This window comes from Physella acuta, unplaced genomic scaffold, assembly GCF_028476545.2.
Source record: "Physella acuta isolate Inbredline_101_S28 unplaced genomic scaffold, ASM2847654v3 ptg000161l, whole genome shotgun sequence".
NCBI lineage: Eukaryota > Metazoa > Mollusca > Gastropoda > Physidae > Physella > Physella acuta.
In genome coordinates, this window is record NW_026731680.1 from 678,602 (window position 1) to 699,365 (window position 20,764).

Here is a 20,764-nt window from a genome sequence, read left to right on the forward strand (position 1 = left end):
GTACACATTATTTGATGCTTTGTACAGAACACAGAAAAATATTTCAATTTACAAAAGTGATTACAGCATTTAGTTTGCTTTTTTAAAATTACAAAATACACTAAAATAGACACTAAAAAAAAGGCCAATAGTCCTAAAAACTAATTACTCTAATATTTTTTTAACAATTACATATCTGGTTTACTCTACATCAAAGCATAACATCAGCATATAATTTACATTAAAAGTAGTAATAAATACAACAGAAAAATATAAATTATTGTTTAGAGTTGAGTCTCCCACTTCTTCTGATCCCAGCCCTGGCGGAGGCGTAAGACTTCCTGGTGGGTGTACCATCACCACTGAAAGATGCGTCTGGTTCAAGCTTGACAGCTGACTAAAATGACAAGAAGAAAAATTGCTATTTCTGGATGCAGCTGAAACAACACTATTTAAACCTTACTTAAATACAAGTTAATTAAGCTAAATAATGCTCGGACAAAGGGGCAAGCAACCCATCAAACCCACTACAGAGAAACTAACAAAATGGTACAGCGAAAGTGCTACATATATTAGGGTATTTGTTAGTGTTATTCATAAACAAGTAAACTATTGCCCAAAACTAAACATTAAGTCAGCTGATCCTTAACCCTCCACTACAATAAAAACACTAGTAATTGTTTACTTGAATAAACTTATATTAGAGCAGGTCTCATAAACCCACTTCAATTGCAACAAACTGAATGTTTAAATGTAGAAGATGCACATGATGCACAAAAACGAATGACTTACTGGTGACTTGATATTCCACTTGACAGGCTCTGGGTCTCTAGAACAATAACAGAATTTAACATTTAGATAAACCAGAATTAAAATTAAATCTGTACTTAAGTAGCAAAGGGAATAAGCAATTATATTCTATTTCCTAAAGGAAATCAAGCTTTCTTGTTGGTTAAAATTACTCTTATGATGAATACCTTCACCTAAAAAATAGTAACACCATAATTAAATGTTTATATTGCTTCAGTTAATTATATTGACAATATTTCTATATTACATTGTGGGACTCATGAACAACAGCCACCACAAGTTGATGATATTTGTGTTAGCAATATCTGACAATCTTACTTGGCTTCAGGATGTGGCATATGAATGATGCTTTTCTTTCCTTTCCGTTGAACTTTGACAGTTGGAGACAGGCACAACTTCCCTGTGATAGTAAATTGTTTCTGGTAATCATTCTAATAATTATCAAAAGCTAAAGAAATATACATTACAAATCTGTAATATAGATTCTTAAAAAAAAAGAAAATTAAAAAAAAAAAAAAAAGATTTTTAAAAGATTCAGCTATGACTGAGTTGTTTTTTTACACCATAGTATACAAAATATTTTATAGGCTCAAACCCTGTTAGACAAGTAAAAAAACAAATCAAACATAAATGGTTAAAATCTTATCAGCAATCAATACATTTACTTCTTCATTACTTAACTTTTTTTTTTACTCAGAACATAGGGTTGAAAAGAAGTTTGGAAAAAAGTTTTTTTTAAATTATTTGGAATCCTATAGTTTAAACAATCCCCCCTCACTCTCAACAAACAAACAAAAAATTGTGTTTACCTCCATTTTGAGCACTAGCCACTGATGGTATAGGAGAAGGAGGGAGCATTGTGATGTTCACATCAGCTCCAAATGTTATGTTGTACATGGCGTCTATATACAAATAGAACAATTATTTTTATAGTCAGTGTTAGAAATGTAGTTTTATATATTTAGCTAACAATTCTAGTTGGAAGCATTGACAGGGATAGTGTACTCAAGTGACCCGGCATAATCTCTAGAAATAGCCCAATTAACTTTCAACAGTTCACATCAATTCCTACAGGTAATCAAATATTATGCAATAAAAAGTAACCTGTGGGTGTGCTGATGGCCCTAGTTTGACTTGGTACCCTCACTGGGGACATCAATGTATTCTCATTGCTCTCACAGTTCTGGAACCAAAATTTAAAATAGGCCTTAAAATACTTATTTAATTAAAAGTAAGGATTATGATTTTTTAACTTAACTAAAGAAGAATATAATTGTGTAATTTAAAGTAAAGGATACACATTACATGGTAATGCATTTAAAATCTGTCAAATAAGTTTGTTAGAAAAATGTATACACTATTTTTTTTGTTGTTAGTTTTTAGAGTTAAAACTTTTGAAAAACTTGATTAGAAATCATATTTAAATTTGCACTGGCATTTAATGATCAAATATTACAGCTTTAATTGAAACTTACCGGAGATACATTGGATTTGTGTTTTCCTTTTTTATGTGAAGATGTGAGACAGGAAACGGATGAATTCTTGTTCTAAAATACATTACAACAAACACAATTAGCATCAAGTAAAAATATTTTCAGACAAAAAAAAAAAGGGTAAAAATATGTAAATAAAGACATTTTACCAGTTTAACAGGTGAAAAAGGACCACCAGCTTGTCTTAGCTGGTCAACCCGAGTCATAGCTTTCTTAGCGGCATCCACAATAGAGAATGATGACCGCCTGCAATTAAATTAATTCATTACAACTGCTGACCCTCTGATGGCCAACTAAGTAGAAATTATAAAAATAATCATTTTTGGAATAAATGTATATACATATAAACCAACAAATGCTTAAATATCTATTTTAAAAATTGTGCATGTCTCTACAAGAAAATGTTTTTTCTAATCGTCAAGTGAAAAAAGTTGAATCAATAAAAAAAAATAAAATGGGAAAGTAACAGACAATGATTTCATATAATAATTGGTCTTTATGTTTCAAATATAAAATACTAGATCTATAAATGCAACAAAGACCAAAACAGTGCATTAAGAAAACCTGGCTTGGCGCAACAGAGAAATAAAATATAATTATTAAGACAACTCTAACAAAACTTCAGGTATCCTGACTTTCTCACCTGGAGGATGGATTGGAGGAGGCAGGACTTGATCTACCTGATCCACCATCTGGAACATCTGCGGGTGCCTGCGTGATTTTGATTTCTTTAAGAACGTTTACTGCTGCTGTGGTGCCTCGGTTTGAGACCACAACGGGACTGGTGCTGGTGCTACTTGTTCTGCTAACCACAGGAGTGTTGGGTCTTGGTGTTCTTCTTCCATCTGCTGCCTGGAGGTAGGAAATTATAACTAGATACAAAACCTGTGTGTGAAGGAGAGACAGGACCTATAGGTCAACAGAGCAGTTCACCCATTGTAATTGGCACTGCCCAGCTGCCTTTGTTTTCTAAGGAAGCTACCTTTCTAAGCTGGACAACAATACAAACTCCAATTAGCAATCATCTGCGCTTCCCCACTGGACCATTACTTTCAATTGATACAAATTAAGTTTAGCCGAATGCTTTTAATAGTTTTCATGTTCTCATCATTCACTTTCTTATCATTGCTTTTTTTAAACAGTAATTTAGTCTAAAAAGGTTTATCTGTTTGACTAAGATAAACTATTAAAGTATGTATATAAAAAAAAGGTTCTAACTGTTGTGGCCCGAGCTAAGGCTTCCCTTTCAGCTTGCCGATTTTCAAAGTTTCTCAAGTCAAATGCAATTTCTTCAGCCAGCTGTTTATCATCAGCCAAAATGTCTGTAAACAATTTTTTTAAATGTTTAGAACAGTTTAATCATTTTAATTTTCAGTAACAAATTATGGAACACTTCTAGTGTAATCAATTACAGATAGTATTTTAAAAAAAAAGGTTATCTAGCGAAAGTAATGCTATTAAAACCAGATCTTATTTGCTGCTTAGTCTCAAGACAAATATATTAAGATTTTAGCTTGAACAATAGGCACTGACCTCAGTTTCATAGATTTAATTTACTATGCACTAACCCTAACTTTAGTGATTAAAATAGCATGTTCACAAAATCAAATTATTAGGCCTTTTTTTTTTAAGTTATTATTTTTGATTATTCTGAAAATATTACACACCTTTAATTTCAGATTTGTAATCCTTCATCAGTTCTCGTAGATATCCCATTAAGTCTTTTAGAAGAGAAGATCTGCTTTTCTCCAGCTAAAACATTGAACAAAAATTAATGTTAAAAAAAGAATACAAGTAACAATAATCAAACTATTCTATTGAAAATGGTTAAAACCAGAAAAAAAATGTCTTTAGTTACCATGTGCTTTAGGGAAATAACCACAGGCACAATGTTTTCCATGACATTCCGTTTTACAACTTGTGATATCAAAACCTTTTTGGCTGTGGCAGTCACTATCTGAGCCATATCAGCCCCTTCTTCAGGAACATCATCTGTGTTTCTGCCTCTCATTGTTGACAGTTTAATTTCCTGCGATTAATTCAATAATACAGGGATTGCTGACCAAGTCAATACATAATACTTATGAAGAAAGCAAGTCACACTAGCTTCAGTCAGATTAATTCAATAAAACAGGAGTTGCTGACTTAGACTAAGTCAATACATAATACATGTGAAGAAAGCAAGTCACAGTACAGTTATGTGTTAAAGTAAACTAGTAGGGAATCAAAAAGTAACAGACCTTACTACTTAAAATAGCCAAAGCATCAACCAATAATGAAGCACCATCAGCATCTAGTGGAATTATTTTATCAACAATGGCTGACAAAATCTGAGGATGAGATTCAAAATATAAAAAGTTAAAACATTCTTTAAATTACTAACAATTACAAAATTAATTTTTTTAAAAATAATAAAGTAAATAATGATATTGGTACTCACTTCTTTATTGGTTTTAGCAGTGATTTTAAACCTTTGCTCATCAGTCATGTGTTCAAGCATGAAACAATATAGACTCATTCTACGGCTGTAAAAAGATTAGTTTTAATATATATATATATATACATATATATATATATATATATATATATATATATATATATATATATATATATATATATCCCAAACTAAAAATAACTTTCTATTTATATTATTTAATTAGAAGTTCAACCTACTTAGCATTCTGTGGACCTGCCAAGGAAAACTTTTGCTTTTCACCATCTGATTGTGAAAACTGATTGTATACTGTAGGAAATGAAATACAGTCTCATTAGACACAAGTAAAATAAATTATACACCAGTTAATAATCAAGAATGTTATTTTATCTGGGTAAATAACTCATTAAGATTTAGGTAGCCTGAAATAAATTCTTTACCTGGGTGAGTTTGGTAGTTGTTGAAATGAAAAATGCACTCAATAAAGGGGTGAAAAAACATGTTGGGATGTTTCTGTAACAATAAATGCTCCAAGCAAAACTCAGCTGTAACAAATAGTTCAAACATCAGTTATTACAAGTACTGACTGAACATTCATCAGATATTAAAGTCAGTTTTAAAACACATTTTTCATACTTTTAATTGTATGATATAATAATCATGATACTATATCTTGGAGGAAAGGCATAGTATTATGGTTTAGTAACACCATTAGCTGTATAATAATTTATGTTAATAGGATAATAAGGTTAAAATTGACTAGTAACTAGTATCAAAAATAAAAAAGTCGACTAACCTAAGCTCTTTATCTCTTTGACCTCATCCAGTAGTGTTGTGATGTACCTAAAGAACAGGACACCTTTCCACTTGACATATTCCTCCTGAAATAAGTTATAAACCATACAGCTTGCACCAATTTGCATACTTCCATTATTAAAATCAAGAAATTATAATGCTCTTCATGACTGGTATCACTACCCAACACTATTTTTTGTGTTTAGTAATACAGACAGAAAAAAAATGTAAGTAAAATAGTTTCTGGAATAACATTACCCATCTCACTGTCAGTTGTAAGATATAGAAGGATATATAAACAATTCCCATACACAGTCATGGATACAGTTTAAAGGTATGCTAATTAAAAAAGTACACCAACCTGCAAAAGCCTCGTGAGAATAGTAAGAGTATTTTTTCTGACTAGAGCTGATGGGTCTTTTAAACAAGCTGCAATATTGGTCATGTAGCGGTCTACTAAAGTGGTGTACCTATTTTATATTACAAAAAGAAAATATTACAAATACATCATACTTTGCTACCCATGATCTTAATAAAGCTCAGATTTTCAGCGATGCCAATCTTTACATACCTTATGGTAAGATCCCCCATAACTATGACAACATTATTTCTAATGGCTGGACTGTCAGACTTTTCTAGTTCTCTTGCTAGAGCAGCCACTGTCTTTTTAGCTAAAGACTCATCCACTAAACACAATTTACCTGCAGATTTAGAGTGTTAGCTACATTTTTGATACCACATTTCCTTATAAAAACTAAAACTCCTTATATGAAACATGAGAATAAGCATTTATTTTTACATTAGTTTTTACATAGAAATAGTTATTTAATTTTTTTTTATTAACAGAAACAGCATTTGACTTGCTAATTTTTGTAGTAAAAAATTAAGATTCCACAGCATAAACAAGACAAAAAAAATTATTTAAAAAAATTGACGAGTTAATATTAAAACCATTAATAATTAAATCCTACCCAAAGTAATAAATGCATGAGCTCTCAGCTTGCTAGACATCTTGGAGCCTCTAAACTGGGACAGGGGTTGGGATGATGCAACAGTGCCCTGGGAGCTGGGCTGGGAGGATTGTGGCAGAGAATGCTGGCTGCTTTGTTCCTGGGAGGATGGGACGTCCATGTCAGGGGTGTCAAGTTTCCTGCCCTCGTTGTTGTTCTCAGCTTGTTGTTCCGAGTGGTAATCACCACTGCTGCCTTCATATTTCATAATACATTTTCATAAGTGAATTGAGTTATATTTAAATAAGCATGTCATGCTATTTAAATGAAACAATATTTCTAAAATGTATTATAAACTTGATACCACCACAACCAAAATAACTAGCAAGTAGTAAAATCTATGAGGCTGATGAAATGTATTTCATCCATTTCAATGGTTATGTATTAAAGGGATTGAATAATTAATCTAATAAATAATTAATCAACTTGATGTTTCCATTATATATATCACTTCAGCTGGTAAGATTTTTAAGGATGGTGTAAAATTACTACGTTATTTATTTATTTCTTACTCTAATGCTAAAACTAATAATGAAAATTACCATACCTATCTCTCCAATGCAAGGGGAAGCTACTACTGATTGAATAAGAAGAGTTACTCGCTTGGGCATTTGTGTTGGACATCGCTGGCACACTTCACCCAACGTGAACATGTATCGAATCATCTCTTCCTCATCAATACTTTCTGGAATTTCAAATAGTAAAAAAAAAAAAACTTCAAGCCCACACTCAAACAGTTGGTCTGTCATTAATTTTATAACCATCTGCATGGATTTTTACATTTCTAACATTCAATGTAATCATATTGAAATTTACATTAACATTTTGTCACCCTCATATTTAAAAGTAAAGTTCCCTTTCAAACCTGACGGTCTATAGGGCAAGTAAAGTAGAGTTCACTTGTTTCTGTGACCTCGGCATATGAAGAGATAGTGTGGTCAGCACTATGCCCAGCCGCCTTTACTTTCTCTAATGTGAGTTAGGTACCCATCAGAGTTGGGTGGACTCAGGGACAGTCTACTGACTTAAACCCGGATTAAAACTCGAGACTTACAGGTTAGCAGTCCAGTTCTCTACCGCTAGACCAATCCGTCCCCTACCCACATATTTTACTTACCTAAGTTATTCTCTGCTTGCAGTATAACATGTGACAGATATTTATCACAGTCATTCATGAGCTCCCCACCCCAGGCCTGGATAGATCTTTGTGATGTTTCAGGGTCTAAACAGTTGTGTAACTGAAACCAGATCGTAACATTGAGTAAAGTTTTAAGACCCATCAATTACTATATAATAATGTATTCTAGACAACACATCCGTTGTGTTAAGTTAGGACATAGCCGTTTTTTAAACTGTCCTATTTGGTAACCCAACTTCATTCTATCAATCTTCAAGTTGCTTTACAAGGTTTATAAAGTCATAGTAAAAAAATTGTTTTCTACAACAACTTAAATCTAATATTTAAAACATATTTTTTAAAACTTATTTCTTTAGAATTATTAAAAAACATGGGCTCATTGACCTCATTAATTAACTACCAAAGGATTACATACATGTCTAATTTTTAACTATTGAACCTACCCTGGAGACACAATTAACCATGCCAGCAATCAAAGGTGGAGGGTAAGAAAACGAGCAAAGTTTTTTCTTCAGGTCATCTACAAAATTTAGAAATCATTACATCAGAAAATTAAACAAAGGGTTACCTATCTCCTAAATCAGACATAAAAATAAATGTTTACTTGTTTAAAAAAAAATGTATGGCTGCAAGCATTAAATATTAAATTTGTAACAAATCTGAAAGAAATACTAAAAAAATCAAGATAACTAACAGCAGCATTTTCAAGACTGACAAAGTTCATGGACCTACCAAGTATTTCCTCCACCCCAGAGGGTATGGACTTAGCTATGGCGCCCAACACAGAGAGAACATTAACCCATGTTGTACACGCACTTTCATCTGGTAGGGAAATAAATAAAAATAAAATAAATGCGCTTCAGGTAGAGTAACTATAATAACTATATTTTTAAATAGGAATGTAGCCTATATGGAAATAAGAAAGTTTGATTTTGAACATAACAGCATTAACATTTCTACAACTACCTATCCCTAATGGATTTAATGAAATACTTTAGCTGCTTAGCTTAGTAGGTAAAAAAAGTTCCCATCTTAGACTTAACATTTCTTGACTTCGGCATATGAAGGGAGTGTGGTTAGCACCGTGCCCAGCAGAATTTACTGTCCCCAACGTTGAGTTCGTTAGGCCTACCCATCATAGCCAGACAGAGACCTTCAGGCTAGCAGCTGAATGCTCTACTATTCAACCATGCCATCCCATTTGAAAGGTAAACAACATTAAAAAAAATACCTGGCACAGTCTTGATACTTTTCCAATGATTCACTACCAGTTCATGTTTAATGTTTACAGGAGTTTTTGAAATCTCGGCTAGGAACATCCAGGCAGCCTAGGGGGACACAGACATGAAATGCTCATACACACACATTTTATTACCTATTTGTGGTACTTCTTTATTCCTAAGCAAGGCCAGATTATCATTTTGATACTATTAATTTCTGGTATCCCTAGGGTAACAATGAATACATCAAATAAAACATTCTGAAACTTCATTTAAAAAATGTTTAATATGGAATTCAATTATTGTAATGGCTAAAAAACATAATCTTCCCTACCCTATCATTTGCCCCATTGATGTGGCTTTGAACAGCTTTCAGCACAGCAGTGTTTAACTTTTTATTCCTGGCCCAGTACTGACATGCTTTCTGCAAGTAGCGCCTGTAATTTTAAAAAACAAATTAAAGAAGAAAAAATAGAAATCTAGATGAAAACAAATTTAAAATAGAAAAAAAAAATCACATACTATCTAAGATAGACAATTTTAGCAGTAAAATCCAACTGTTTATTAAAGAAGTTCATATTGATGAGAATTTTTTTTTTTAACCTCACATTTAAAAAAAAGTTTACCTCAATTTTTCACAGGTTTCATCAGCAATAATATTAAGTAACTCCCATTCTATGCCTGAATCGGAGTCCCTTTGATTAAATAAATGGAAAAGCAAAACAAGTCAATTTTTAACCAGTTATTTCATAATTTAATAAAATAAACTAGAAATAATGTATAATCTGATGATAAACTGATTAAAAAAACTTCTTTTAACAATATTAATTCTCAGTCACAGATACTCACAAAAGGCATAAAAAGTAATTTTTGTAACTTAAAATGCCATCCCAATCTTTGCTATATCTGATTATTTTATTTAGACTAAGAATCTACCTGCTAGCACTCAAGTTTTTTAGAATCAACTCTTCTAGATGGTCAAAACATTTCTCCTGGACTGAGGTCTCTCTGTCCATCACTTGTGGCAAGAGGCCAAATATCCATGCTCTATTTTAATTTTCAAAATTAGAGAATTAAAATGATTACATAAAATTTTATAGAAAACAAATATGAACGAAAAAACGAGTTTTAAGAAATTTTTTAAAACACTTTAAACTCTCAAAACAGTGGATCTTACTTTTGTATGTTCTTATCCTGTGGAAATGCTTCCAGTAATTCCGTCACTGATTGCACAGCCTGTTTCCTCACAGACAGAGCAGGATCAGCACACCTTTCTTGTAAAACTGCTAGGTCCTATACAAAGTAGTAAAATCCAAACTCATAAATCTAAATCATGACTAGGAATCGTACACAACAAATTAAAACTTGTGTAGGAGATTCAATACCTCTGCCCTATAAAGTGGAGCCTCCAACTGAATCACCTTCTGTAAAGCTTGTAACGCACATTTTCTAACAACAACTTTGGTGTCAAAGGCTCTGCGATGAAACATGGAGATAACACCCTCTGTATCAGGTAGATCTACAAAAACATTTGTTGACATTACCCACTATATAATTTAGCAAATATCTTCTATTTAATTTTCACTGAGAAAATGTTTAAAAATATATCGTTGGTCAGTAACTAATTATCAATCGTACATGGGTTGAAACCAGGGGTGAGTTCAATATGACAGAATGATTTTGACGACATTTTTGGGGTGTTACTATTCACATCAGCAGTCTTATTTTTTTCAATTGGTAAAGTGGAATTCTCTTGAATATCCCCAGTCGTTCCCACTGGTGTTTCTTCAAGATTTTCATTCTCAGAAGCTGAAAGAAAGAATTATTCAATAAGCACATTAAGTAGCAGCACCTTAACATATTTTTTAACTAAATAGAATGATACGCTTTTCAAAATATTTGGAATTAAATAACATAATTGTAAAGATTGTAGTATCGATAAAGAGAAGCATCAGGCCTTAATTTAATTTTGACCTCTTAAGTTATATTAGCAGCTTCTTTAGTTGTAAAAAGCCAAATTAAAATTACAAGTGGTAAATTGTAATCAATTAAGTATAGCTATACGATGTACAATACTGGTGTTAAGTTACAAGAGATATATGAAGGAAGCTAAGAATTGTTTGTATCTTTGTGTGGCTTTATCTAATCCTACACTTCTCAGGATTCCAGTCTCTTTAAGTTTCAATCCTCCATATAGCAAAATACAAGATGAATATAATCCTCACCTACTGTCCTGAGGGCAAACTGCGGGGTTGGCATAAAATGTTTAGCCGTAGGCCTGCCTTGTGTTGCTACTGGTGTTATCACCTCTTTGATGGTATTAACAACATCCTTTTGCTTTGAGTTTATACACACTGAGAATCCAACTAGCGCCCTTGATCTGACACTTAGAGCAGTAATATAAAAGATGACAATTATACAACTTACCAAATAAATAAATCAAGTGTAACCAACACCTGTTTAAGAACTTGAGTGCTAAACCCAGATATTTATAATAACAGATTAAGAAATTCCAAGTGTATTACCTTTACAAACAAATCCCTTTGGTCTTATTTACTGTCATACCCAAAAGACTAAAATGTCTGAACCTATTATTCTGTATTACAAGGTGTATCTATGCTTACCCAGCATTTGAATCAGAACACCTGCTTAGCATAGTACACAACATGCTTTTGTGGGTGGCAAACTGTGCAAGATCATTGGGAACTTCAGCTGAAAACAGTAAAGCAAACTTTATTAAACTGTAAGAAAAACCTATCTAATAACAGTGTATCTATGGCAAATAGTTGACTTACAAGACAGTTTTCTCTCTGGCTGCTCAAGCAGGGCCAGCATTATCTCAACAACAAAGCTCCGTTGGCAAACCTGCGTACAAATAAACACTTAAAGAATAATTGTTGCAATAACCAATTTACAAAAACAACCATTCACATTTCACAAAAAAAAAAAAAAAAAAAAAAAAAGTAAATATGTATGGTAATGTAAATGGATTTCTTACTCCTAGTAGCAATCATTAACAGGGTTCGTACTGCTTTTTGAAAATGAAATTCCAGACTTTTTCCAGACATTTTTGGAAAAATTCCAGACTTTAGACAGATGTGTTAGCGAATAAGTTTTTTAAATGATGCACTATTTGTACTGTCATTATAATTACTTATACTAAATTGACATTTATGTTAGGCAATTGAGCTATATTCATAGTGAACTTTCTCTAACCAAATTGACAGAAAATCATTTTTTTAAAGTTTGCCTACTCCACCCTACCTAAAATTTTAAAAATTAAAATAATTGATTAAAATGATGCAACTATTTTGTTTCCAACATTAGACTTATGTAATCTGTTCCTGATCTAATTGCTTATGCTTTCAATTAAACTATCATTAAAATGGTATTACATAATAGTGAGAGTTAATTACTTTAAAGAATAATAATGTAATGTATTAATTTAGGTCTGCTCTTGTTAAGTAGCCTAATATTATTAGGCTACTTGTAAAAAAAATGTGTAGCAAAAAAAAAAAAAAAAAAAAAAAACATCATTCACTGTTTGTGCTTATAGTAATAGCTGAGAAACGGGTCTGCAATAAAGAAAATTGCCAGTATTCTCCCACCCCCCCCCCCACAGACACACACCACACGCTGAAGGGGTCACTGTGAGGTCATAGTAGTCTGGACTTCAGTATGCCTGTTTAATACGTCATAACATGAACTGTGCTGTGACTTATACTCCCTCCCCCACCCTACTTACCAAGCAGTACCAACTACGCACTTGGGGTCACGGTGAGTTCACACAAGTGACCGATGTTACATGGAGGGGCGGGGTAGTCTAACTTTAATCGTTAGCATTTTGCAAAGATTTCAAAAACAGTTTAATGGAAGGTGGATTAAAATTAAAGCGGTCATCCATTTATGACGTACACATGGCGGGGGGAAGGGGTCGGAAGATTTTGTGATTACATTCTAAAACAAACATAAAACGTGTATCTTGCGAGTAGAATGTAAAATTAAGACAACTGTGCTGGTGATTTAAAAACCATCCCAGCGTGTAAATAAAACACGGTATTTATATATGCCCTAACATTATTGCAAGAGCGTGTCGTCACACTTTCTATAACCCTCCTCCCGACTTTCCGGAGTGTGATGTCATTTATGGACGACTCCTAAAAAAAAATAGTACCTCTTTGTTAAGCTGAAGCAAACAGAAATACAGGTATGAACCCAAGGAGGCCTTGCGGCTTATTAATCTTATAAATGTTAATATTAATCCAAAGTAAGTGAACGTGTGGGGACAGAGGGTGGGGGGGGTCGTCTTAAATCCGAAAAATTGTTGTAAGTCATAAATGGATGACGCCTTACAGACTGATAAGTTATATCTAAACTACCATTCACACATCTCTCCCATAACATTTTGTTATGACTGCCTGCATGCAAACTCAAACGATGAAAAAATAGCGGGTAAAATCGAGAGCCTAACAATTCTGAGAGCGATAATTCTTTTATTAAATGACAATTTTAAGTACTTGTAACACATTTACACGGGGTCAGTCACGCTACAAAATATCTCTTCCCTCCCTTCCCCTCTTCTCCTAATGATGTAGAAACTGAGCATCGTTTTCTTTTCTGCGAACCAGCGAAAAACATCACAACATAGTGTAAACCCGCGCTTTAGCGCGGGGAAAAAAAATTGGAGTAAATTCACTTTAAAATAGCAATTTTTTAAGTTGGAAAATATGGACTACGAAGTTTTGTTTCTAAAACAAGATTCCAGACTTTTTCCAGACTTCTAAAAAAACCTGCCCAAAAACTAGCGATGTTCGAGACTTTTTTAAGTCTTAAATTCACTTTTCTAAATTCAAGACTTTTTCCAGACTGCATACGAACCCTGATTAACTAAAACTATTGGCATTATGAGCTTTTGAACTCTTGAAATACCAGTAATTAAGCTTATAACATCTAAACAGTGTAATGAGGATAAACCTACGAAGGTATTATATGGCAAACATTCATTTAGATATTAAAGTTCAATTTTTAATTAACATTATTTTGAATTTTAACAAGTCAACAAATGTGAAAACTGTGAAGTTAACAATACCTTGTTATATTTGGACAATCTTTTGAACCATTCTAAAATTTTGGCATAATCTAAATCAGAAAAGCAACTTAGTAGTTCCAAAACAGCCTGGAGAAAAAAAATTTAACTGGATAAATTCTTAATTTAAATGAACTTGCTATGATTAAGTCTAATATCTAAAGCATTATATATATAAACGATCAACATAAACAATCCTAAGCATTTAGAATAAAGAAGGTTGTACAGATGAAACTAGTAACTAATTCATAGTCTATTTTACTTCTCTCTTAACTTCCTACTGTTTATTACTTCCACATCCTTAACCATAATAAGACAAATACTAACCTCAGCTGCATATGTTCTATATTCACTGCGGTCTGGTACTTTAAAACAAATGTGTTGAAGGAATGTTTTTATAGGCGCAACACACCGCTCACCCAGCTCTTTTGCTAAATATCTACAGACATTACAAAAAAATTTAAATTGTGTGATGTTTCACATGAAACTATTTTCTGAGAACCAATACATAAATAACTAAAAATGTGAACTTACAAAATAAAATGAAGAGCACATCTTCTCATTGTCAGCACTGGACGAGCCAAGTTGGTAAATATTTTTCCATCCTCTACCATTAGCACATGGTTCAAAAGCAATTTACAAACCTGCAAATTTTTTCAGTGGTACATGGTAGCAGAGAACATATTTGATGTTATTTAACCAAAGAATATAATTATAAAAATAATTATAAATATAATATATTTACATTATATATAATATAAAGATTAATGTTTTGTTGACATTTACCTCATTTATTAAAACAGTGACATGTCCATGGAATGGCTGGCACAGCAAGTACATGGCTTTGTAAATTAAAATTCCAGGACTACTTCTCGCACTATTCCTAAAAGTAATGTAAGGCATTTTTAACAAATTCTAATCTGGTAATTAAAACTACATGGAGAATATTGTTTACTTAAAACTAATTAGGAATAATAAACACATCACATAATCTGTTATCACCTAATTTGGTCAAGTCAGAAATAGCTTTTTTTCTTACTCAGCCCCTTATATCTGTTCTACTAGGAACATATTAATATAGAATGCATTTTTAGAATTTTGATCAAGAGTTCATTTCATTAATTTTTTCTTTCTATATTAAACAACCGTGGATTTTTAACTTTGTGAAATTTACCATAATGTAGTTGAATGTATCATTTAAGCATACAAATAAAGCCACTTACCACTGCCCCATTTCCTCAATAGTGGACTCTGGAGAGACTCGCGAGAGATCTACCAGCACTGAAAGGAGCTGGATAGCTGTTGATTCTGACTGCCTGAGTGAATACTTCTCACAAATCAAAAGGACATCCTATAATTGAATATTAGAACAAAGTTAGAGAGATTAAAAGTGGAAAAAAAATATTGAAGGTTTTTGCTTGAGAAAAAAGAAATGACCCAAACTAATTATAAATATACGAAAAAAAAAATAATCAAGTATTGCTGGGAATGAACGATACACACCTTTAATAGCTGCTGCATGAACTCATCAAGTCTTTGTGATTCAGAGGCGGTCAGCTCAACAGATTCATTTCCCTGGTCTTCTTCATCTGCCACATCCTGGTTTATAGATAAAGGCCAAATGTTTAAATCCTTAAATTTGTTTCAATTTCTGTTCTTAAAAAACAACCAAACTACAACTAAAGTGATTATTTTGCAATATTTCTAAACTGACCGATTGGAAAAAAAAAATTTTTATTTCTCAAAAACAAATGGCTTTAGAATATAATCATAAAACTAAATTAAAAAAAACAACAAGGTTTATTTATTAACAGGCATAAAATGTAAAAGCATTGTATAAAAACCTCATCTTCAGGAAAAGTTCCAGAATTCTTTTTTGTCTTTTTGCCTTTCTTTCCAACTTTGGTTTTTTTATTCGCTCTTACTGGTGTTGTTATTCTTTTTCTTTTACTATTACAGTCTAATCAAAACAAAAACGGTTAGGCAAAATTTTAACAGGATATTTCATGAGGCATAACCATAGTAAAATCATAATATATAAAAAAAATAATAACCTGTTTTGCTCCACTTGGTAAGAAGTCGACAAGCTTGTAGAAAAAGTTCTGGATTATAAATTTTAAATGCAGCACTTCCTGAAAGATAAAGACAATTGATCACACTAGTTATTGTACAGATTTAGATAACAGTGTTCTTTTCACATAAATATAAATACAATTTTAAAAATCAACATAATACTTTTCTAACAACACCAATGTGTGAGTGTACAAAAAATAATTAATAAATCTATTTAATATCTATATCTATATATATATATATATATATATGACATACCAGGAAGTGCAATTAACTTGAGGTATAATGAAGCTGCAAGTACACCAGCTGCTCTTTCATTAAAACTAATAGAAACCTGTGCAATAATTTAAATATTATGCATCCATTAGCTAGGCCAATGCAAAAATTTAATTTCAGTAAAACAATATAATAGTTACATATTTAGATAGGGGCTGTCAATCTGATTACAGATCAGTTTGAATTTTCAAAATCTGACCATAAACGAAAAAGTTATGATTTGTTTTGTCATTAAAAAAACAGCAGTTTTTTCAGACAACCGGGGTAGACCCTGAAAGAGGAAAAATACTGGGAGGGTATGGACCAAATTTTTAAGAGTTTTTCACTAAAAGTGGTATAAAAGTAAGCAGACTACACCAATTGATGTCATTTTATGATATTTTGTAGATTTTTGTATGCCGAATCCAATGATGCTATTTTAAAAAGTGTCTTTTGATTACATAACAGACTTATCATGGATTATGTAATACCCCCCTTCAATTTTTTTACAACATCTGATAATACGTGTGATAAGAAGTCATTCTTTAAATTAAACACTGTTTTAAACCATAATATGACATTTGAATATGCTGAAGCTAATGGTGATATTTAAAATGGTCGAACATTATTACAAAACTATAAAGGTCAGGTTATGTAATTCGCACCTTTTGCTCATAATTTACCATGTATTTATTTTAAAATCTCTTTTGCTCATTGTCAGTTAACTTAAGTGAATAGCCTACTTAAAGAAACTTAAAGAAAAGATAACTAATACAGTTTTAATACAAAGAGGAGGATGCTATAACAATAGTATATTTGTGATGATGTAACTTCTTAAAATATGTTATGTAATCTATGTGCAATCCTACAGGCCTACTCTATTCCAAAAATATAGGCATATCTTATTATATTTATATTTCTTGTTACTTTAAATGTCATACCATTGATACAACTTTCTTCTATAGAATTAGCCTAGTTACAAATGTGTCTTATCAGAATCAGTGTGCTTTATGACAATTTTGTAATATTTTTAAACACAAAAAAATTGCTCATTTTTACAATTTTAATAACATAAACATTGGAGGAAAATTGTTTTTTTTTAGCTTGTACAAGGTAGTGTAAGTTATAGGTCTATAACATAGATTTATATATGCTCAATGTTTATGCTAGTTGTAAGCTTGTGTATTTTGTAGGCCTACCATTAGGAAAAAAAAGCACGTGTTTGAGTGCTTGACTGTGTGTAGTAGATGCTAGGCATTTTAAAAAGTTTCCCGTGTCTAGCTAAACACGGAGGCGTTTATCACCATCAGCATTTGCCTAGATTTAGTTCAATCAGACGTGGGTAACCAGGTTTTCTGACCAACGAATTTTATTCCCGTATTACGTAAACACGAGGCTAGATAGGCTAGTCGGCCAACCCGATGAACGTGTCAGACGAATATTATGTAATTTTAGAGACAAAAGTCTGGGAAGATTTCCTGATCTATGCCCGAGGGTTAGTAACATCAACTCCACAAAGTGAAGGGGGAGGGAGGTGGGGTATGAAACCACCGCGAGCCGCTCGGGTACCGTATGGGTGTTTTACAACATCAAAGGCGCCGACCCTCGGCTTGTCGCGTCACGGAGTAGTGGGGGCGGGGTGAGGCTATGGGTGTTACATACGGTGTTACATAAGTTACAAACCGTGTAGGATGGTCAGTGACTCCCCATCCCATTTTGGTCGATTTGGCAAGCTAGTAACCTCCACGTTGTTAAGGGTTTTAAAAATTTTTAGTCAACCGAAAAAAGAGCCCGGGGTAAAATTTAATTTATTTTTTAAAGTTAAAGCCATTTTTAAGGAAAAGTAATGTACACAATAATGAAACGTTACGGCACGCGAATCACGTCAGCATTGTTTGGTCGGGTCGCAGCTATCCGGATTAATTTCTAAAGAAGATTAATTTTGACGATTAGTAAATACTATTACGACTTTTTTTGCCGTTTCAATGGTTTAAAACAAAGTTATGAAACATGCCTGTCTACTTAAATATAAAATAGCAATACCCGACGAGTCAAATACGGGAACACAGGTATCTATCTTTAGAAATTGTTTATAGTCTCATCCAATCGGATCGACCGCCTAGCGTCACGTGACCACACACTGGGCTGTGCTACACGATGTGTAGATCACGATTCAGTCGGACAGCAGCAGACGCGTTAATTTTTATTTTCGTTCCGTCTTAAAATGTATGGACGGCTTTATTATGAGGTGTTATAATACATGTCATACATTAAAATAATCGGCGGGATTTCAGGAATACAGCTCAAGGTTCAAATGTAAAATAGGTCAAATAATAGACCGGGAAACTTAGTTCAACTTTGCGGTCCGATATCTCCCGAAGTATTTAACTTATTTTGACCACGAACCTTGAGCGTTGTACGCCTACATTTAATCTGTTCGTCTGCCAAATTTGATTGTTGTAGTACGTAAACTCGATACGTCTATAAAAAAAATTTGTAGCGCGTCATATTTAAAACGCAGCGATTCGAAGCACAGCCGAGCGGTTCAGTCGGACAGCGGTCGGCGCGTCATGTTTTGATTTTCGGTCCACTTCAAAGTCTATAGACGTCCTTATTATAGGGCCTAATATGACATATCATACATATTAATAAACGTCGAGATTTCAGGAATACAGCTCAAGGTTCAAATTAAAAATCGGTTCATTAATAGCCCAAATAACTTAGTTCAACTTTGCCGTTCGATATCTCCAAAAGTATTTAACATATTTTCCCCAAGAACCTTGAGCGTTATACGTGAACTTTTAATCTATTCTTCTACCAAGTTTCACTGTTGTAGTACGAAAACTCAAAGAGTCTATAGACTCTAAGTAACACCCCTCTTTTAAAAAGGTGAAAAAGCCTCCCCCCTAATCGGCACGTCGCCGCGGGGGGTAAAAAATGCGATTAAATCGGCGATTTCTTCAACGTCTGAAATAATAAAGAAATCAAACTTATACAGTTAAAAAGGTTGTTCAATTACGAACAGAATGATGTATAACATGTTAACATAAACACAATAAAAGCATGCAAAAAACGGAGTTAAACATGCAGGGGGTAGGGAAAAGCCGATTTGTCCGATTTTCTCGGCAGCGGCATTGGCCTAGCTACATCCATATTCCTGTCACAGTATTAGCACCAACAAGCTTTTCTTACCACATAAATTCTATTAAGAATGACCTAAATTTAAAATTTATTAAAAAGTTTCCTTTTTAGTAGATAGATCTACTTACAATGAAGTATTATAAAACATATTTCTTACTTTACTGGCATTATGGGTAAGGTGTGCTAAAAGGGCAACCAATTTCTTGTGTGATACTTCAGCCTCAACAAGTACACTCCAAAGACCTGTCAAATAGGAATTGAAGTAGTTTGAAAAATGACAAGATTGAATTTTTTTTTTTTATAAAACTAATTAACAGTGAGCATAATAACAATGAGAAAACGTGAAAACAAGAATTCTAGCTTGAAAGATTTACCTTCACCATTTTCATTCTCATTATTGGTCATGAGCCATGCTGCAACAACTTCCAGCGTGCTCTCCAGTTGTTCAACAAAATATCCTGCATCATCCAGAAGGTTTTTAACTTCAAGTGGTAGTGTGCCTACATCTGCAAAGTCTTCATCCCAACATGCTTGTACCCATTCTAAAAATTCATTAACAGAGTTAAGTAGCAAGATATGAGATGATTGGGGCAACATCAAGCAAGTTTGCAGAATAATAAGAAAGTTTAGTTCACCATGAAATATTTATTTTTATTTTGTTACACAGTTATTTCAGTTTAAAATAAGTTTGAGACCTAATTTTAATAATTTGATGTTTAATTGAAAGTGATGTTATGTGCAATGTAGTTGGTAACATCAACAGTTATTTTAATTTTAATGAGACAACCAACTGTATTCCGTTTGGTTGCAGATTCACTAGATTTAGTGAGTGTTTCTAAGCTTGGGGAGAGTGTTTTTTCTTGGTTGGTCGTTCGTTCGTTAGGTTGCTGTGTCTGATTTGTGTTGTTTTTCTTACTTTAGACCTTGATATGCCTTGTTCTATTATATTATTATTTAAGATTGTTTTCTGGGCCTATCTTTTCTATTTAACATTTAAATAGGTATAGATTCTACCTGTAGGGAATCTGTCAAGTTGAAGGCTTTCGAATACTGCCACTGTAGTATTTCCATCCGCCATGTTTACAATTATTGGCGCCACAGTTTTAAAAAGTTTGACCAATTCCTATTCCAAATTTTTAAATTTTTAGGCTGGACCTAGATCTAGATCTAACAATTTAATTAACAAAGGAATGCCTTCAAGCACGTCCTGTGGTGGACGGAAACAAAACTTGCTAGTCTATCGTCTGTACTAGCCTGAATTTAGTAATTTTAAACTCATAATCCATTATGACGTCCACACACACACAAAATCTTGATAAGTCCCCCAGTC

General features: G+C 32.9%; 1 protein-coding gene across 1 annotated transcript; it reads right to left on the minus strand.

The window, feature by feature from the left end:
• Positions 1-10: 10 nt before the first annotated feature.
• On the minus strand, positions 11-20,512 carry LOC131935851 (condensin-2 complex subunit D3). Its single transcript, XM_059292551.1, has 45 exons — positions 20,449-20,512; positions 19,809-19,976; positions 19,592-19,677; positions 16,297-16,372; positions 16,020-16,097; positions 15,810-15,925; positions 15,469-15,564; positions 15,189-15,316; positions 14,752-14,848; positions 14,500-14,609; positions 14,293-14,404; positions 13,969-14,055; positions 11,675-11,744; positions 11,504-11,591; positions 11,105-11,265; positions 10,518-10,688; positions 10,265-10,398; positions 10,057-10,172; positions 9,816-9,926; positions 9,506-9,574; positions 9,214-9,316; positions 8,891-8,987; positions 8,392-8,481; positions 8,103-8,179; positions 7,639-7,759; positions 7,069-7,206; positions 6,483-6,716; positions 6,083-6,212; positions 5,873-5,981; positions 5,513-5,597; positions 5,157-5,261; positions 4,956-5,025; positions 4,723-4,807; positions 4,523-4,612; positions 4,141-4,311; positions 3,950-4,034; positions 3,501-3,604; positions 2,926-3,134; positions 2,432-2,528; positions 2,265-2,336; positions 1,894-1,972; positions 1,599-1,691; positions 1,108-1,189; positions 772-808; positions 11-376 (listed from the first exon to the last, which is right to left on the minus strand). The coding sequence occupies exons 1-45, from the start codon at positions 20,510-20,512 to the stop codon at positions 257-259; spliced, it is 4,821 nt and encodes a 1,606-aa protein (XP_059148534.1). The 3' UTR covers positions 11-256.
• Between the last annotated feature and the right edge of the window lie 252 nt (positions 20,513-20,764).

What these genes read in the sequence shown, in the direction of transcription:
- LOC131935851 (XM_059292551.1), bottom strand. Translation starts at nt 20,512, where the DNA reads ATGGCGGATGGAAATACTACAGTGGCAGTATTCGAAAGCCTTCAACTT. An exon ending in GCCAGAGAGAAAACTGTCTT is followed by an intron (nt 11,592 to 11,674) that starts GTAAGTCAACTA and finishes TACTGTTTTCAG; the next exon opens with CTGAAGTTCCCAATGATCTT. An exon ending in CACCCCTGGTTTCAACCCAT is followed by an intron (nt 10,399 to 10,517) that starts GTACGATTGATA and finishes ATGTTTTTGTAG; the next exon opens with ATCTACCTGATACAGAGGGT.